The 20,564-nt window shown below is 41.9% G+C and overlaps 1 protein-coding gene across 2 annotated transcripts in view; it reads left to right on the forward strand.

Moving 5' to 3' along the window:
* The window catches only part of AFF3 (ALF transcription elongation factor 3), a 372,886-nt gene that overhangs the window by 320,388 nt on the left and 31,934 nt on the right, over positions 1 to 20,564 (forward strand). For both annotated transcript variants that reach the window (XM_060233827.1, XM_060233829.1), the window contains exons 9-11: positions 8,990 to 9,155; positions 11,379 to 12,413; positions 16,338 to 16,462. In XM_060233827.1, coding sequence (XP_060089810.1) covers positions 8,990 to 9,155; positions 11,379 to 12,413; positions 16,338 to 16,462 — 1,326 coding nt within the window. The remainder of the gene's footprint in view (positions 1 to 8,989; positions 9,156 to 11,378; positions 12,414 to 16,337; positions 16,463 to 20,564) is intronic.

A 20,564-nucleotide genomic window follows, 5' to 3' on the forward strand; every position in this document is an offset into this window, starting at 1 on the left:
TGCTGATTGCTGAAATTGAACTTGACCTTTTTTGTAAATGTAATTGTAAATGTCACTGAAGCTGCTGCCGCCTTCTGCTCCTCCAGAAGGACATCCATGCTGGTAAATATGGAACATGGCATTGTGATGACACCCAAAGTACGCAGAAGTAGAGGAAGTGTCACTCAGTTGCCTAGGCAACATGCTGCTTGCCCCTATCCTCGCACTACATTTCTCAAGCTGTACCTTTCTTCAAAGCATTCACAGATGCTGCTTGTAATTAGTGACCCAATTATGCTGTGTGAATTCACATTGTCACTATTTGGATGAAAACCCCACTGGACAGAGTGTGAATTTCTTCTTAATTAAACATGCATAGGATTGGGCAGCAATCCTAAATATAGTTGCTGTCCAGTTCTCTGCAGAATTAGGGAATAAGCAGAAATCAGTGGGATTTATCTGAATAAAAATGCATAGGATTTTTCACTAGAACTTGCAAGGCCATTTGGCATTAATTTCAACAAACAAGAAGCTCAGCATCTGGCAGTCTGTTTTCTTTATGTCTTTGAAGAATTCTACTTCCTGAAAGAAAGGAATTTTTGAGACCCTTCCTATAAAGAGTTAACTTGTTCAGACTGAGGAGTCTTAGCTGTTCATACTCAGCTGATGCAAGGTCAACGGCAAACACAACGAGAAAGTCAGAGTTGCTTTATTTTTCTTGCAAGCAGGTCAAATAAAACACTGCTGATGTTCCATTTATCTGGTGTGACAAGCAAACACTTGGCAGCCAGCACAAGCATACACTGGAATCTGGCACCAGGCCTCCCAGCACAGCTGTCAGCCTGCTGACTAATCACTTCATCCTGAAGTTAATGCAGCTCCAGGTTTTTAACACTCTTTCATCTCACATAGCCAGGCGCTCAAGTCCTTGGAGAGAGCTATTTACTCTGGTAATGCAGTTATTAATTATAATAATTTCCCCCCCATTTTGGCAGTAGTACTACTTGCATGAAGTCCTTTCTTCAGTATTTCTGAATGTTTACAATGGTTTTTTTTGTGTGTGAAGGTAGGAGTTATTTTTATATTGCTTCTTCCAATTACAAGCAATAGAGGTCTCTCAAAATATTAAACTGAATTTCCTTTGTGGGTGTTTGTAAGCTTGTTAAGATTTTATTTTTAGTAGCGTGTTCAGGGTTGTTGTTTTTAAAGCTAGCATAATACTGTGGCAATTAGATTCTGAGCGTTGTACATTGTGCACCTGGTTATGTGCAGAAAGCTGATTTACCTGAGGTTTGCATTATTGGATAGCATTTGTGCTGTCAGCACAAATAGTATTTAAGCATCTCCAAGGACGATTTGATCTATAGGTGGAATCTGTGAGCTCTGTTCTCAACAGTACTTTCTTATTTGTGCTTAGCAAAGGCAACACTGTGAAATGCACTATTTTAGCAAAAGTGTCACATATTGTGAGAACTTAACCAACCTTTCCCTCATCACAGTTCCCATTACTAATCCTCTCATTATGTAAAGTAGAATATGCTTGAGACCCCAGAAAATGCCCAGGAGAAGTTGCAGCAAACAAAAGTGATAATCAGCTATAAAGTTCCATTTAGAAGAGGGCTGTTAACCTTTCAGGTTTCAGAAGAACCTGTGCTTGTAATGCCTCTTGTGTTTGTAATAGCAATTTTGATACTCACAAGCCTCTTGTACTATTACAGCATGGTATGACAGAGGTTCTTCTGCTGAAATTCCCCCTTTCCCTCATCTTCTACCAATTAAAACCAACAGCTTCCCCACCCCCCAAGGAGTCTGGCAAGCTATATTTTAGAAGATGTTTCCCAAGCAAAATGGCATTTTAATCATCTGACTTTCAGCAAAAGCAATTGAGAATTAAGGCCACAGTTTTTAAATTAGACCATGCTGCCATGGGAATTGTGCTTATCTGCCACAAGGGCATAATCTATCCTTGTCTTGGCATTTGCTGTGGAAAGGAAGAGGAGGCCAGCACAGATATGAGATGTGCATTTCATTTAAGAACAGAAGAACTGGATTTTTCTGTTAGCCATTTTATCTAGCAGGTGGATAATGATCTTGGCAAATAAAATGAAAAATGCAGGTCAGTTTTCCATAGGGGGAAGTGGGTTACCCTTCTCCCAGCAGCATCTTTGACCCTTGAAAAGGTTATGCCAGGAATAAGGCAACCCATGAGGACGGGGGGGGGGGGGGAGTCAAGCTCCTCTCTATGTGCCACTGGAAAGGTGATAAGATCCAGATTATGCATACTTTGGTCATGACATCTTTGATGTCAAAAAGCACAACCTGAAATGGATAATTTGTGCAAACCTAATTGGCAGAACCTGACTGCCAGTGACAAATGGTTTCACAGGACCAGGCTTAAGAGTCCCAGGAATGATGTTAACCTAGTCACCTGATCTCCTGCCCTTATCAGGACTTTTACTTCTCGTGAGGTAAAGTTGGTGATGATGGTCATGCTGCATGACATCATTTGTCCAATCCAATTAAATCTACAATCAGCACTAATTTTGAAGGAATTTAAAATAATTTCATTTATAATTAATTAGCAATTGATTATGATTAAATGGGCTAGAAATAAAATGAGAAAATAAAATGCACTGGGGAAGGGAATATAAAGGCCTTACATCCCTTGGAAAATTAGATGCAATGATTGGATAGTCTGTTAATTTAAGAAGATGGATGTGGTGGTGCTGAGAGAGGAATTTCATTGGGGAACAGGATTTTACCATGAAAAAGTCAATACAGTTTTATGTAACTATGACTGCACCGACATTTCTGTACTGTCATTACACTATAGCACTCTTCTGCAGCTAGATTTTCTTGTCTGCACATTTGGTTTGAGAAGTCTAGGGATGGGCATGAACTGTTTCATGAGCCAAAATTTAGCACAGACTTGACCTGGTTTGGAGCCCCCAAACTGGTATACAGAGAAGAAACTTTCCTCAAACATTTACTGGACTTACGTTTGGTTTGACTGTTTGGGTCATGTAAATCTAACAGCTGAGCATCTCAAGTCTGCAGCTGTCCTGTTAGTTTTAAATATCTGCGAGCCAGTTCACCAGTCATTTCACTTCCTCACACTTCAAAGCAGCCATTTCACCAGTAGCTTTTGCTTCCCCCTGCTTGGAACTGGGTGAAGTTAAATGGACCCCTAAAGTGGCTGGCAGCCATTTCAGCTGAACAGCAGATGGGTGCACCTGACCCAGTGTTAGGCTGAAATGAAGTGATTCCACAAGTCCATTTGGCTTCTCCCCACTTTAGAAGTGGAGGGAATTAAAATCAACCAGTTAAATGGCTGGCAGTCATTTAAACCTAGCAGCAGAGTGAATCCCACATTAGCTGTTAGGTTTAAATGGCTGCAAGCCATTAAAGCCATTAATTTCACTTCCCCCCCCCCACAGCCCCCGTGCTTCTTGACACCTTTTTAACTCTTCCCAGAAATCCCCACCTTTCTCTTGGCTGGTTCAGATGGGCACTTTTAGCTTGGCTCAGTTCAAGAACCACCCTGAATAGAACCGGATTTGTTAGTTTCATGCCCACTCCTAGAGAAGTCCTTCATCTAACATGTATAAGCAAACTGTATATAGTTCGGAAGACAGCAACAAATATTAACCACAACCCAAAAGTATTGACTGTGGGGAAAATACATGAAAATCTGGACATATATAGTTAGTAGGGTTGCCAGGTTCAACTCAGGAAATATCTGGGGACTTTGGAGTTGGAGCCAGGAGACTTTGGGGGTGGAGCCAAGAGCAAGGCTGTGACGCACAATTGAACTCTGAAGGGAGTTCTGGCCATCACATTTAAAGGGACCACATTCCTTTTAAATGACTTCCTTTCATTAGAAATAATGGAAGATAGGGGCACCTGATTTTTGGGTTCATAGAATTGAACTCATGAAACTCAGGGTTTTTTAAATGAGAGGCACTAGATGCTATGCTGAAAATTTATTACCTCTGCTCAACTCCCCACCCCCACCCCAAGCCCCAGATACCCATGGATCAATACCCTATGGCAGTGGTGTTAAATGTCAAATTAATCAGACCTGTGGGGCTCTTTTCTCCCACCTCCTCCTAAGAGGTCTTCACCCTTTGAAACTCCAAGGCTGCTGAAGTTTCCTGCTCTTTCTGCCTTGTCTTTGCCAGCTGCAGCAGGAAGCAAAGCTGCAAAGAAAATGTGGGGTGGATTTTCCATTAAGGTCTCTTTGCCCAGATATAAAGGACTCAGAGACCTTAATGGAAAATCCATTCCACATTTTTGTTTCAATTTCGCGTGTGATACAATGTGTTTCAATGGAGTGGAACCCAGTTTCACTTTTCAGCGTTCCTATGACCAGCTGAAGCTCATGCTTTCTGGAGTTACAAATAAAGGGTTGATGCCTTGAGCCAGCTTGTCTCTACTGAATGGACCTGAGAACTGATGCCTAGTGAGTAATCTAACCTGGAAACCCACAGCCAAAGGGAGATATTATGCTGGAGAGCCACTGCCAATCTTAGTAGACTTGAGGGCAGGGGGGAGCTTACAATACCCAGCCATTTCATGTTTTCCCAGGCTCAGAGCTTTAGTTTTATAATATAGTTTAAGTTTCTGCGGTGATCCTTGTGGTTTTTCTTGATGCTTTATTTTTTAAAATTGCATTGCAAAATCTCACTACTCCCCCCAGCTTTCCATTTTAAAAAATATTGCAAGAGTTTTAAGCATGTTTGTATTTTTTTTTAAGTTAAAAAAATATCTTTAATTGTGTTTGCCTGTGTCTTATATAAAGTCTATATCTCCACTCATGGCTTTTTTGTAGAAAAGCCCAGCAGGAACTCATTTGCATATTAGGCCACACCCCTAATGCCAAGCCAGCCAGAACTGCATTCCTGTGCATTCCTTCTCAAAAAAAGCCATCTCTGCTACCTCACACTAGATTTTATGACACACATAGCCCAACCCCACAAAGTCCCATTTGTGTCTGATCTGGCCCTCCTAACAAAGGAATTCAATACCCCTGCCCTATGAGAACCAGTCCCCATAGGGTATCATGGTGTGCCCCAATATCCCTCCCCCGATAACCTTGAAGCAGAGGGAGGGCCTCCAAACTAGAGGATCCCCTACCCACAACTGAAGATTGGCAACCTTAATAGTTAGGCTTGACCAATAGCAAGGAGAGCAGTAATAGAAAACACACTTATTTCCAAGTGAGCTCTAAACATGTTTAGAATGTGTATGTGATCTTAGTCTGGGTGGCAAACATGCGGCCCGAGGGCCGAATCAGGTCCCCAAGGGGGTTCTATCAGGCTCCCAAGCAGCTGGCTCTTATCTGCTTCCTTCACCCTCTCTCTTGCTTCTTTCTTCATCTCAGCTTGCTTTCCCAGGCTTGCTCAATTGCACAGGAGCTTCAGAGCAAAACCTTGATTTTCTCCATGGGTTGAGGCTCCTCCCCCTCCTGGTCCCCTGGGGAAGAAGGGAAAGAGCCAGAGCTTCCTTTGCCCAGTTCCCTGGATCCCATGGGAGAAATACATGCCCTAATATTTAGCATTAATACAAAGAAAACACCTTTAAGACCAAAAAGTGCTGTTTTTAAAAGCAAATTTTATTTAAAGTTTTTTTTAAAAAAAATCTTTAGTTGTGTTTGTCTGTGTCCTTCAAAAAGTTTATATCTCTGCTACCTAATCTTAAATAGGTACAGACATGGCCCGGTCTGGCCCGACAAGTTCTCATTTATGTCAGAACCAGCCCTCATGAGTTCAATACTCCTGGTCTGAGTAGTCTACAAATACTGTTAAGTTCCCCAGTCCAAAAGATACCTGGCTGACATCAACCAAGGCCAGGGCCTTTTCCATCATGACCCCAGCTTGATGGAATTCTCTGTTGAGTGACAGCCGTGCCCTGCCAAACTTATTAAGGTTTTGCAGGGCATATAAGGCAGAGATGTTCTGCCAGCCTTCGGTTGAGGCCAGTGACAGTCCTTTCCTTCTTTACATTGGTCTGGCACTTCCTATCCCCCCGTGACTGAATGCTAGCACTGTCATCTTGTTTTAATGTTTTGAATTTTTTATATATTGTTTTATGTTTTTTAAAAACATATATTGTATTAAATTAAATTGTTGTATACTGCCCTGTGTCCCGTGCAAGCTAGGGAGGGCAGTTAAAAAAAACAAATCCAAACAAATAAATAAATTTGAATTATTTAGGATTGTACCACTCTGAATATTGGAGCAGAATAAATATAATAAAATCCATGAAGGTATTAATGCTAAATATTAGGGCATTTATTAAACTATGGAACACTTTTCCCTGGGAAGAAGTAGAGACTTATTCATCTGAGTAATTTAAAAGCAGTGCAAATTATGCACGTTACTGCAGAGAACACCCCTCAGTTGCACAGGAAATGAGTTGAAAACTTAACTAGTCACTGCCTTTCAAATATTCAAGCCTATAGCAGGGTATTATAAAAGTTAAGGCATTTTGATTCTGAACACACTTAAAAATATATGTGAAGGTTTCTGTATTTTGTCTACAGAAGAATTACTCAGACTTAAACATATGCCCATATATTTGCAAAATCAAAATGCAATTGCCATATTGCAACTGAGGACTCTTGGCTAATGAAAACACATTGGAGCATTTTTGTCTGATACAACTGAGGAGACTTGAAAATATGATCTAGATGTTCAAAAGAACAGCTGTTTAGAGTTCTTCTTGTAAAATACTATTAATTATACGGGATTCTAACAAATCATTACCATTTCTTCTTCTCCAAGATAAATGGAGGCACTTTTCAGTGGAACAGAATTCTCCTTCCTCCCCCTGCTGCAGTCAATTGATCTCCCTGAAATGGTGCTCTTTGGAGACAGGGAGCCCTCTGAAACAGAATAACAGTTAGGCTGGGAGTCTGCAGCTGGAAGAGGCAGGCCTGGGCTGCCACTAGGCAAATTGCCTAGGGCACTGGCCTTCTGGGGTTACCAAATTGGGCGTCCTTCATGTGGCTCAGTGACATTATCAGTGGGGGGAGGCGCCAGAAGTTAGCCTTGCCTAGGGTACCAGACAGTCTAGGGCCAGCCCTGGGAAGAGGTGAACGACAAATAGGGTAACCAAATTTACCCTGGTATTAAGCTCCACTGAATTAAAATAGGCCTTACTTCTGAGGAGACCTGTTTAGGCTTGTTCCCTTACAGTAGTGTGAGGATAGCTGACACATTGGCATCTCTCTCCTCATAAGGTTAAGCAGCACTCTTTTGTCAAGGCCGTGGGTAGGTGGCACTGTCCCATTAATAATGTGTGTCCATGTTGCCAGTTAAGTCATAGGAGCAATATGTGATATGTAACTTGCCATCTAGCATCATGGCAGCTGAGCTCAGGAAGCATGTAACTTGATAAAATAATGGCTGGTTCCAGACTGTCAGCTCAGGTGGCAGCATGCCAACCTAGAAGTAAGCCAGTGGAAACAGGAGTGCACTGGAGCATCCAGACAGCATGCAATCCGCCACCAGAACAGGGATGGACTGTGGACACCCCGGAGGAACTTCCAGAGTGCCCATGTGTCAGTAGTGCATGGGAGTTCTGCAGTATGAGTATGCTGATAAGTGCAGCCTCTAGTAAAAGTCTACAAAGACACAACTTCAGTAAGCCGGTTGAAACAGTTGTATTGGGGTTACAGCAAAAGAGTAGTTAAAGGCAGTCCAAGATAGTCAAAGCACAGTTAGTTCAGTTCATCCAGGTCAGAAGTACACAGTCACAAATCCAGAGAATAGTCTACACATACCAGGGTCATTACCATCATCAGTCAAACGGACAGAGTAACAGTCTCTGATAACAATAGCTCTCCACTTCTCCAACACGTCCTTCCTCCTCATCAATCCAACAAAGACTAAGAGTTAGGTTCCTTGTTCTTATGGTGTAGCTGGCCAATCATGTTACACCCCACTTAACTAGCTTCACATGCCTCTCATTAGCTAGTATAGTTGGAGTTACATACTGTTGCATCAGCAGTTTTCATCTTAAAGTGCCTGATGCTAACACCATGCAACCATCTGCCACTCCCTGGGTGGTTCTAAGGTGCTTCCCATCCATCCAGACAGCCGGGAAGGTGCCTCGGAGGTGCCTTGGCATTTTGGTACCACTTCTGAAGTGGTGCCTTTTTGAGCCAGCCAGACTGCAGGTAGGGACAGGGTGAGGGTGGGGACAGGATAGGATCGAGATTGTGCATTTGGACACATTTTTCTGGTCTACTTGCCAGCCGTCCCTGGAGCAGCTTTTACAACTCATCTGTAACCTGCTAATGTGCATGTTTTAGCTGGCACATTTCTTGCATGATTGCCTAATATTAATGTTTTATGTTAACCTGGAAAAGAAAATGTTCACAAAGCACACCGCAGCATTGCTTGCTCTTGGTTGGGAAATTTCTGGAGATTTGGGGGTGGAGCCTGAGGAGGACCAGGTTTGGGGCATAATGCCATAGAGTCCAATTTCCAAAGTGGCCATTTTTCTCCAGGTGAACTGATCTCTGTTACCTGGGGATCAGTTGTAATAGAGGGAGATCTCTAGCCACCATCTGGAGGTTGAAATTCCTGGCACACACATTATTTTGCTTTCTTTGCCAGTTTACTGCCTCCTAAGCTCAAGTGACATGACATGGAAAACTGTGCACCAGTCACATTACTTCTGTGCCTTAACTGAAATGCAGCAGACCCCACTGAGTGACTATTATATCTGGATTCTGTGTGTGGGCCACCATTTGCCAACCCCTACCTCAGGCTGTTTCCTGTAAAAACTTAAGTATTCACAAATGATTGACTATAAACAGTAGTTGTCAAAAATAACAATGTTCTTAGCAGTTGTGAGTTAAAGGGATGTAATTTTTAGCCGATTGGACCTTTTCTGTCTAAGTATGTTGCTGCCATAAGTAACCCGACAAATAGGACAAGCTAGACGCGTCCTTTGATCTGATGTTGTGTGTTCTTTCTCTTGCTCCATTGGGGTGTGGCAGTCCTGTTGTGCAGCAGACCAGTTGCAGAATCTCAGGAATTTCCATCAAATGCTCCAGCAGCAGTAGTTCCAGCGAATCTGAGAGCAGTTCAGAATCTGACTCAGAGAGCGAAAGCAGTTCTACTGAGAGTGATTGCAACAAATCATCTCATTACTCCAACCCAGAGGTAAGTACATCTGTTCTTAATGCTTGGATAGAAGAATTTTTACATCTTATATAAGTAACTTTCACCACAGTCAAAACATGGTAATAAAAATAGTTAAATTTCCAAATCAAAGGAATGTTCATCCAAGCAATGTGCTAAAGATCAAGGCAGTTTTATGTGATATCTTGATGGGTGAATTGTTTTTATGTGAATGTGCCTTTAAGCACATGCTGGCATTTCATACTATGTGAAAAATGGGGGGAGGGGGGTAAGGCATGATTTTAAAACATTATTTTCAGCCCTTGTGCTCTTTGGGGAAAGGTTACCATCATGACCACAGTATAGCCTAAAGATTTTAAACCATGAAGCTTTAAAGAAAACTTTAGACACTTTTATAGAACATGATGGAGCCCTGTGTGTGTGAAGCAGGCCATTGGCACTAATCTGGTCGGGAGGGTCTATTTGGCTTCCAAAGGCTGTTGTAGCTGTTGGGTCAGTGCACAGAGTGTCATTCATTTTGGATATGAGTCTAGCTGTTATACAGCAGTTACAGTGTTAGACTAAGACCAGACAGACCTAGATTCAAATCCCTGCTCAGCCACAAAGTGTACCGCGTGACTTTAGGCCAGTTACTCAATCTCAGCCTACCCTAATTCATGGAGTTGTCATGAAGGAAAAATAAAGAAAAAAGAATCATGCTAAAAGAGAAAAGTGTAACAGGTGAATTGATCTGAAGCTCTTGACTGGCTGTAACAGGGCTAGGGCTCAACACTTGCTTACAAACACACATACTACCCCACAGCCATCCCATTATCACAGTTTCATAATTAATTAAATAGAATTTTCTGTTTTAATTCTTAAATTACATAAATGGAGCATGTTCTGTTAATGGACTTATGGCCTTGACAGGGCTTCTTCCTTCAAGTATGGTTCTCGCCTGTCTATAAATGCTCAACCCACAAAGTACATCTCACCAAACATATGGAGGCTTAACTCAGACACAGAAAAGGGGAATGCATGGGATATAATGGGGGATATGACAGGCGATGGAAAAGAAAAATTAGGAATAATTCATATGCTACACCTACCACACAGAAGCCATTTGGAATAATTTTTCATGTAACAAACTGCTGCCATATTGTGTCTTGTTCGTGTGTACCACCTTAACACACAGATCAGGTAGTTTTCACCTCACTACCACAAGTTTCCCCCAAAAGAACTGATCTTAAAAAAACAAAACTGTAAAGCACAATTGCCCTTGTCAACTCCACCTTGAATGAAGGAGCTCTCTATTATTTTCACATACAAACTGGCAGTGTTTAAAAAATCAACTAGAGGATGCCTTTCATGACATCTAATCAGCCTATATTGAGAAAGAATTCCACCAGATTCACTAACTGAACTGGCCACTTCAGATTTTTATATAAGTGAGCTTGTCAATCACAAACTGCCATAAAATGGCATATCATGTTCCTTGAACTATAACAGACTAACATAAACTTATGTCTTATTTACCTGACTCCTCTCACGTGCACAGACTTTCCCCCTGTTCTTTTATGCCAGGACCCCTGCCTCCCATACCCACCTGCTCTTCCAATGCCCTCCACTGCTGCAGGGGATGTATATGCATTACCCACTGCATACCAATACAGTAATGTATTAATCGTTTCTGGGCTGTCAGTTGACCTCTTGTGTGCCCGCTGTAGAACATCATGTAGCTGTCAGAGATGTTGCATCAAGCTATGGAAATAATACTGGGAAATGATGTCATTTGAGATCTCTATGAATGAAAAAAAACTTAGATGACCTTGTAATGACAGTGCCATTTCCATAGTACAGAATGTTGATATGATGTATCCAGCTTTATCTGGCAATAAATAGTCTTCTGAACAGAAACCCTTGTGATGTGGATTCCTGTTATGATCCCTGTTTTTTAAAAATCCCCAGGGTACGCTCAGGAACTCTTTTGAGGGGTGCCTCTTCATGTATACTCTGTTCCTTTTCCTAATAACATATTTTGAATTACACATAGTTCTGTGTGCTGGTCTGACCACAACACATGACAAAACAATGGCTATTCTCTGAGAAAAAAAATTCTATCACTGTATGCTGATAACTGAGCAGGCATACATTTAAAAAAGAAAAACACCTTGTTTGTCATGTAAAGTGCCTATGATCCTTAAAGAGAACAGCAGCCCTATAAAACCTCTGTAAGCTAGTACTTTATAAAATCTTGTTTTCTAGCCTGAACAGCCATCATCAAACAAGTGGCAGTTGGATAAATGGCTAAATAAGGTTAATCCTCACAAAGCACCTCTTTTGAATCAAAATGATAACCACGGACTGGAGAACTTTCAGTATTACAACAAAGTAAAAGATGACGGGCAGGACTGTGAAAATGTACCTGCTGTTTGTCAAACAGATCTCCGAGATAAAGAAGTCAAGAATCCCAACAAAGAGGAGTTGAGGCCTCGAACAGCTAATAAGGCTCCAGGGCATAAGGGAGGAAAACAAAAATCACCGCCTGCTGCTGCTGCTACAATTTCATCTGATGGTGGTCCTCAGAAGAGGACAGGTTGTAAAAAACAACCAAAAAGGACAGAAAGGACCTCTGGTGGTGATAATTTAAACAGCCATACATCTGATGATCTTGATTTGAGTCAAGTATTTCTGGACAGCACCATTTGTGAAGAACCTAAAAGCAGGCCCTGCAACAGCAGAGTTGAGCACAGAAAGGAAGCGCGGTGTGTTGCTGCTTGTGAAAAGAAACGGACCAGGGGGTTGGGAAAAACAGCACCCAAATCTAAGGAATTTATTGAGTCAGACTCTTCAGCTTCCTCAGATTCAGATTCTCAGTCTGAACAAGAGGAATATCTTTTACACAAACCTCAAGCTGTGGTCTCAGCTTCAGTTGGATGTGACCAGAAATCAAAGGATTCTGGGAGTAATATCGCCAACAAAGTAAATGGCAGCTGTGGCAATGTTGGTTCCATTAATACCAGGACACATAACGATATAGCGAAGGAGCTGGAAGAGCAGTTTTACACATTGGTCCCTTTTGGTAGGAATGAGCTCCTGTCTCCTCTGAAGGACACAGAGGACATAAAAGCACTTTGGGTCAAAATTGATTTGACTCTTTTGTCCAGAATTCCACAACACATACCTGAGGAGCCACTGGTAATAAACACTGGAGTTAAAGAAGCCATCAGCATGCAGCGGAACACCGTGACTGACGTGCCGGCAGGAAAAGTGATTCCAAAATCAAAAAGGAAACGCAAGGTAGGGTTTTTGGGATTTTTATTATTTAAACAGATAAAATGGAAATGTTAAATAGCATCTAATTGTATACACAATCTGCCAAGTTTCCTTTGCTTTAGATATTATATTTGATGTATTTTAGGAAATAGATTTTGAAAGCATAAAAAAGGGATTCTGTGATATTATGAGTTTCTGGGTAGTACACCATTGACACATCTTCTAACAAAAATCTGTAATCTTTCATTGAAATCTGCCTCTGTTCCTGAGGACTGGAAGGTAGCAAATGTCACCCCCATCTTTAAAAAGGGTTCCAGAGGAGATCCGGGAAATTACAGGCCAGTCAGTCTGACTTCAATACCGGGAAAGTTGGTAGAAACCATTATCAAGGACAGAATGAGTAGGCACATTGATGAACACAGGTTATTGAGGAAGATTCAGCATGGGTTCTGTAGGGGAAGATCTTGCCTCACTAACCTGTTACATTTCTTTGAGGGGGTGAACAAACATGTGGACAAAGGAGACCCGATAGATGTTGTTTACCTTGACTTCCAGAAAGCTTTTGATAAAGTTCCTCATCAAAGGCTCCTTAGAAAGCTTGAAAGTCATGGAGTAAAAGGACAGGTCCTCTTGTGGATCAAAAACTGGCTGAGTAATAGGAAGCAGAGAGTGAGTATAAATGGCCAGTCTTCGCAGTGGAGGACGGTAAGCAGTGGGGTGCCTCAAGGCTCGGTACTGGGTCCCATGCTCTTTAACTTGTTCATAAATTATTTAGAGTTGGGAGTGAGCAGTGAAGTGGCCAAATTTGTGGATGACACTAAATTGTTCAGGGTGGTGAGAACCAGAGAGGATTGTGAGGAACTCCAAAGGGATCTGTTGAGGCTGGGTGAGTGGGCGTCAACGTGGCAGATGCGGTTCAATGTGGCCAAGTGCAAAGTAATGCACATTGGGGCCAAGAATCCCAGCTACAAATATGGGGTGTGAACTGGCAGAGACTGACCATGAGAGAGATCTTGGGGTCGTGGTAGATAATTCACTGAAAATGTCAGGACAGTGTGCGTTTGCAATAAAAAAGGCCAACGCCATGCTGGGAATTATTAGGAAGGGAATTGAAAACAAATCAGCCAGTATCATAATGCCCCTGTATAAATCGATGGTGCGGTCTCATTTGGAGTACTGTGTGCAGTTCTGGTCGCAGCACCTCATAAAGGATATTATAGCATTGGAGAAAGTTCAGAAAAGGGCAACTAGAATTATTAAAGGGCTGGAACACCTTCCCTATGAAGAAAGGTTGAAACGCTTAGGGCTCTTTAGCTTGGAGAAACATCGACTGAGGGGTGACATGATAGAGGTTTACAAGATAATGCATGGGATGGAGAAAATAGAGAAAGAAGTACTGTTCTCCCTTTCTCACAATACAAGAACTCGTGGGCATTCGATGAAATTGCTGAGCAGACAGGTTAAAACGGATAAAAGGAAGTACTTCTTCACCCAAAGGGTGATTAACATGTGGAATTCACTGCCACAGGAGGTGGTGGCGGCCACAAGCATAGCCACCTTCAAGAGGGGTTTAGATAAAAATATGGAACACAGGTCCATCAGTGGCTATTAGCCACAGTGTGTGTGTGTGTATATATATATATATGTATATATATATATATATTTGGCCGCTGTGTGACACAGAATGTTGGACCGGATGGGCCATTGGCCTGATCTAACATGGCTTCTCTTATGTTCTTATGTACATCTGTTTTAAAAAGCCCTATATTTCTCTGTTCCATGGGGCTTCCAGTGGTCAGATGCCCTCCACCTTAGCTTCAGCAATCTCATGACCTCTGATAAAATCAGGCAATCCTATGGGCCCATGCTATTAATTTGTAGCTTGGCTGTAAAGACAGAATACTTGTTTCACCAAACTTTTCATAAGGGCCACTTCATATCTTTCCAAGTTAATTCTGTGCAGAAATTTTCAGCAAATGTGTAGATTATGCTGCAAAGTAACAGCAGGTAAGTTTCTTATGGCAGAACTTTTATCACACAACATGGTTTGCAGGCAGATTCTCTATGCAGTCCATAATTTCTTTAACATTAATGCTTCTTTATAGACCTTTGGTAACCTGTGTAACCAAATAAACATCTTCTGTCAAGAAAAGGCCTATTCCCATCCAGAAGGCACTACTATTATTTGTGAAGTTTAAATATGAAAATTTAGAAATGGAAGATCCTACCTCCCATGATGGCATACCTCATTGGCAGAATCCTGATGGCATTTCAACTACTTTTTTTGGGGGGGGGGGGGCAGTAATGTGAAAAGATGCACCACTATATCATTGCATCAGTGAGCAAGGGTGCCCTGGGCTTATATAGCCCCAGCAAACTTGGCTTTCTTGGTTGGAGCCCAAGAACCACGCACAGAAGGAAAATAACTGCTTCTCTTCCATATCAGGGAACAAGCTCTGACTGATGTTCAACTGACTGGGGCCCCTAGGGAGGGTCTTCTAACTACCCACTCCTTCCCACAGGAGTTGAGAGAAGTCCTTTCTTTGAAAGCCTTCCAAAATGGCTTAAAAACCATCATTTCTGGATGGGCTTTGAGTTACATTGGTGGCACTGTGGGAGTTTTATGGCGGCTTTGCTGAAATATTTCCTCATATATTGTAGGCTAGAGGCTATGCAACCTACCTGCACAAACTAAATAGCCTTTTGGATTTAGTGTTACTTTTTTCATCCAGTGCTCAAGCTCTTAAGCACTCAAGCACAGAAGGGCACATTGGACTTAGTAAGTGGGAGTGGAAAGTACCATCAAGTTGCAGACAACTTATGGTGACCCAGTTGGGTTTTCAAGGCAAAAGACACTCAGAGCTGGTTGCTCTTGCCTTCTTGACTTTCTCTGTGGCAACCTCATAGCCAGAAAAAAATGGGGGGGGCACCAGTGGGGCATGACATCGCTTCTGAAGTGTTCACTCACTTACTCCAGCAGAGAATAAAAAGGCTCACTCACTCCAGCAGACTCTGTTCTTGAGGCATTGACAGCAACAGCAGGCTATGCATGGTGGTTCTCCTCTTTCAGCAACCCTTTCCAGCCAGGAGCTGGGGTGTGCAGTACATTGAAGCAGCACCACCACCAAGGTAGCTCCCACCCCATGTGGCCAGAAGAGCAAAGGCATGTCTCTTCTCCACCATGCACCCATTGGTCTAACTGGCAGAGTGACTAAAGTGGCAGGCAATAGAAGGGAAGGGAGCTAGCAGCCTTGTTGAAGGGGCCTGTAGCTGGACAGTTGGTGTGCCCTGGTGGTGCCCCACAGAATAACTCAGTTGGGCAGTGGGTCACCATGGGTCACATGACACCAGCAGCCAGATCACATGGCAGGGAGGCACAGGCACAGTGGGGCCATCACTACTCAGGCTAGACAGCCCATAGGGCTTGCTGCTCACTGCTGGGCCTCCATCCACCTCTGGGGCATGGGCACATGAGTAGAGGAGTCACCCTGCTGTGTTCCACTGTGGCCTCAGGGGTGGTGGTCTCCCATTACTAACCAGGGCCAAACCTGCTTAGTTCCATGATCTGATGAGATTGAGCTAGCCTGCACCATCCACATCAGGGCAATCCAGTTACTTGACAAGAAACCTAATTAAACCAGTACAGCTGTAAATGTCAAACAAATCAAAACTGTTTGAGACTCTTACTAAGCATGTATAGGGGCTATTGTGCATTTTTTAATAAATGAAAGCTCCGAATTAAGTACCAGATGTTTGTTTGTTTTAGAGTTATATTTGGATCACTGAGGCACTTGGTATCACCTGAATGATAACATATTATATATATATATATATATATATATATATATATATATATATATATAATTTATAAAATGAATATACAGTACAAGCACTGTGTTATTCAATGATGTAGCATTCATTGTATGATGGTTTTTTTATTTCCATTAGTATGAAAATGAGGATGAGACTAGGGAAAGTAAGAAGATTCACACAGAAGAAGAATGTTCCTCCTATTTATTTTCCTCAGCCCAGGTCATTTCAACAGCAAACCACTGCAATATGATCAAAAACAGGTATATATTTTCAGTATTGGATAAAATTCTGCCTTAAGAGCATATAACAGAAATTTGATATCTAAGGGAATGGATCTCTTTTATTTAGTACAATTTGGATTATACATTTTCACCACTGATTATAATTACCTTATTTTAGGTACTTTTAAAATGATTTATTATATGAAACAGCTGAAAAATCTTAACATTATGAATAACTATAGCATCAATAATTATGTTAAAACTGTTTGTTTTCATTTTTACCCTCTTCCATTGCCAAATCTCAGTCTGGTAAATAATTTTAGAACTCAATAACTTAAAATTTAATTGCCAAAACTTAATCTGGGTAATAATTTAGAAAAGGCATATTCTGAAGTAGGAAACATAACCCCTCCCCTCCATGCTATCAGCATCAACCCAAGCACCTTACATTGATCACCGAATCCTTCAAATTCCATATATGGTAGTGTTGTGCAAGTAATAATTTGAAAGCAACAATGTAGGTATTGTGCCTAACAGCAAACTGGTTGTGTGACATGGCTCCAGCATTGCTGTGCTGATTGCAGCTGTCTCTTATAAATCCCAAAATAAGGATTGCATTGATAGAAATCACTACAGTCTTAGTGGAAACCATACAAACAAGTTACAACTTTTCAGTTGTGGAACCATGATTATGTCATTCCCTCCATACAAATTTGATGATGCCAAATTTGTTATATTTTATACATCAGGTGAAAATATTGTTGTTCTCCCAGGCTTTAAGATTGTTTATTTTGGGATGTTTTATCAGCTGGATTTCATGCTGTGCTTTATATTTACTTCCCAGCCATGACCCATTCTTGTAATATAAATCCTTTTCCCTGTTGATATATCGCTGGGAGAGGTTTTTAATTGCTTTTACTTTTGTCTGCTAGATAGTTGGTTGTTTATCTTTATTGCTATTGTTTTATGCCGGCAGTTTCCCTTTTTAGATGTTATATTGTTTTGCTGGTAAACTTATTGAAGCATATTTTAATGGAAACGTGATCTAATGTTTTAAATAAAAAAAAAGTCAGCTTGAAGCAGTGATCATGCTGCTGATTGAGCTTATGAATTGGCCTTCAACCTGAACATCAAATAGTCACTGTTGGAAACATACTCTGCAGGATGGCTTCCCCCTGCATCTTTCATAATATACAGAGCTGAACATTACGTTATTCTAGGTGCCTGATGTACAGAGGACCCAGTCTGGCACATCTATTTTTGGGAAATAGCTGATGCTGTCATTGATACTCTTTGTGCCAACTTCCAAAAGAACATGATGACCAGTGCTGTATGTAACAGCTGCAGTGGGGTTAAGTCATCACACAGAGGTTTCTTCCAGCAGTCTCTGTTTTATTCATAAAATCTGCTCTGACTCGTAGCAAGCAATCCTAAAATGGTGTTCATGGAAGAAAGTCTTATTTCATTCAATGGGGATTACTTCCAGGAAGCAGTTCTTAATTTGATCAGATTGTTTCTAAAAGGGGTTCGGGGGCTCAGATCAAACTGTATTTATTTTATATGTAGAAGTTTCTGTGTGAGCCCTTCCACATTGAAGACTGTTATGTGTGTTCCATATTAAAGGCTCCTTTTTACCTGTAGCAAAGATACAATTTCAGTGAAAGATTTGGGGTATGGCTTCTATGGGTATGTCAGATGGCCAAAGCAACCATATATCTTGTCTCCCACACAGTTCAGCTTTTCATCTGGAGTCTCATAATGTGGGTCAGTCTTCTGTAGTATTACTAAATGGCTCCATGTACCCATTCTGGGACTCTATATTTTAAGCTTTATGAGATTATTATCTTTATATTCATAAATCTCCCAACAACCCACTCTGGGCTCTTTCACAAAATACCACTTTATGTAGACTGCAAAAATATATATTAAATTGATAGAACAACTGTGAAGTCTCTTCGTTGTTCTGTCACTTTAATATACATTTTTGTAGTCTATATATGGTGGTTATTTTGTGATTGTAACTGTTCTACACTGTGTACCTTTGTTATATATCACCCGGACAGGGCCAGCGCATGGGAGTAGGCAAGGTAGGTGGCTGCTTAGGTGCTACCCCACCTGGGGGAGCCACTAGGCACCCCCTTACTCCCGCCGCTTGCCCACCATGCTCTTTGGAAGCCCCCGAAGAGCACAGTGTTTTTGCGCTGCAACCACTTTCACCTTGAAAGCAGGCAGGCGGTGCAGAGGAAAAGCGGTGGCACGGCAGCACTCTTATGTGCCGTCCGTCACTCTCTTCCCCCACACTGCCTTACACGATGTCATCATGTCGCATGTGTGCTATGTGCACCCACAAAAAAAATCCCAAAAGGGAGCTTGGGTGGAACACGGAGGTCTGACAGAATCGGCACAACCCCTAGCGCCAGGCCGACACCCAGAAGCGGGCAGCCCAAAGGTGTGCTGTCAGATTACACATTCCCTCCTCTCTTCTCCCTCACATGCTGCAGTTCTCTCTCTCTCTCTCTCTGTTTCTTGTTATTATTTTAATCTGTTAAAAACATTTTAATTATTTTGTGTACTAATTCCCTGCCCACTCTCTATATATAGGACTGCTAATTCCATCTATACTATTATCTGACAAAGTGTACTTGGCACACGAAAGCTCACACTTTGAATAAAACTTTGTTAGTCTTAAAGGTGCCACTGTACTCCAGCTTTGTTCTGTTTCTCAGCAAATTGTTTTGTCATTGGGGAAATGACTGCTGGTGAAAATAGGCATGTGTCTTATCATTCCCTTTAACTGGCCATCTCTCCCAGCCTGGTTGATTTTGAACAAAAATTCACTCACTTGGTAAGCCACACAATAAACTCCTTGTAAAATTCAGAGCACCATGTACATGGTAGTTTGGGGGAGTACTTAAGAATGAAGCAGATACTCTGCCAGACTGAAGTGCATTAATGTTTATTTGTGCTGTAACAACCTTTAATGATACCAGGTTTTGCAACTAATGGTGAAATTCTATACACGCAGGGATGTCAAAGTAATTTGTTATGAGGGCTGGATCTGACATAAGTGAGACCTTGTTGGGCCATGTCAGGCCAGGCCATGTGTATACCTATTTAAGATTGGGTAGTAGAGATATAAACTTTATAAAGGACACAGACAAACAGAATTAAATATTTAAAAAAAAAAAAAACCCTTTAAACATGCTTAAAACATTAACAGTTGTTGGTATTAAAGGTGCTTTCTTTGTATCTCTCCCATTGGATTCAGGGAAATGGGCAAAGGAAGTTCTGGCTCTTTCCTTCCTTCCTTCCTTCCTTCCTTCCTTCCTTCCTTCCTTCCTTCCTTCCTTCCTTCCTTCCTTCCTTCCTTCCTTCCTTCTTTCCTTCCTTCCTTCCTTCTCAGGGGAACAGGAGGGGGGAGGAAGAGAGGCTTGGTGCAGTGGCTCTGCTGTGCAATTGAGAGAGCCTGGAAAAACAAGCTCTGCCTTCTCCCTTTCCTCCCTAAAGGAGGAGCCTCAGCCAATGGAGAAAATAAAGGTTTTGCTCTGTAGCTCCTGTACAATTGAGCAAGCCTTGCAAAGCAAGCTGTGATGCAGAAGGAAGCAAAAGAGAGGGAGAAGGAAGCAGATAACAGTCAGTTGCTGGGGGGCATGATAGGAGCCCTCCAGTGGCCTGATTCAGCCCCTGCTGACACACCTGCTACAGAATTACTCTAAACTAAGCCTATTGAAATCAGTGGCTTAGGTGCCAAGCCTTGCTTCCATGTGCACCCCTCTTCATCAGTCGCATAAGTGGTTCTCTGTTGCAGAGCCCTTTTCTCTGGCATTAGGTGCTTTTCAGCTCATTGAAAGATGCTGGTCTTGCATGAGGCAGAGGCATGCAGTCCACAGTGGAGGACTAGCCTGTAACACAGCACAACAGAAGCAGGGCTTGGGATCTGATCCAGGAGCTTAGACAAGAGTAGCTGTGCACAAGTTTACACTGTAAATGAGGCTGAACTGGATCAGAGATCTAAGTCTGACATACCTCTTGTCCCTCTACAGGGGCTTTGTTAGATAAGAATTGTAACTGCTGAACTTCACAATAGGAGTGATAACTAATAATGAACCTAGGTACTTTAGAACATCAGAGCGTACTTATT

The sequence above is a fragment of the Heteronotia binoei genome, chromosome 3 (genome assembly GCF_032191835.1).
Source record: "Heteronotia binoei isolate CCM8104 ecotype False Entrance Well chromosome 3, APGP_CSIRO_Hbin_v1, whole genome shotgun sequence".
Taxonomy (NCBI): Eukaryota; Metazoa; Chordata; class Lepidosauria; order Squamata; family Gekkonidae; genus Heteronotia; species Heteronotia binoei.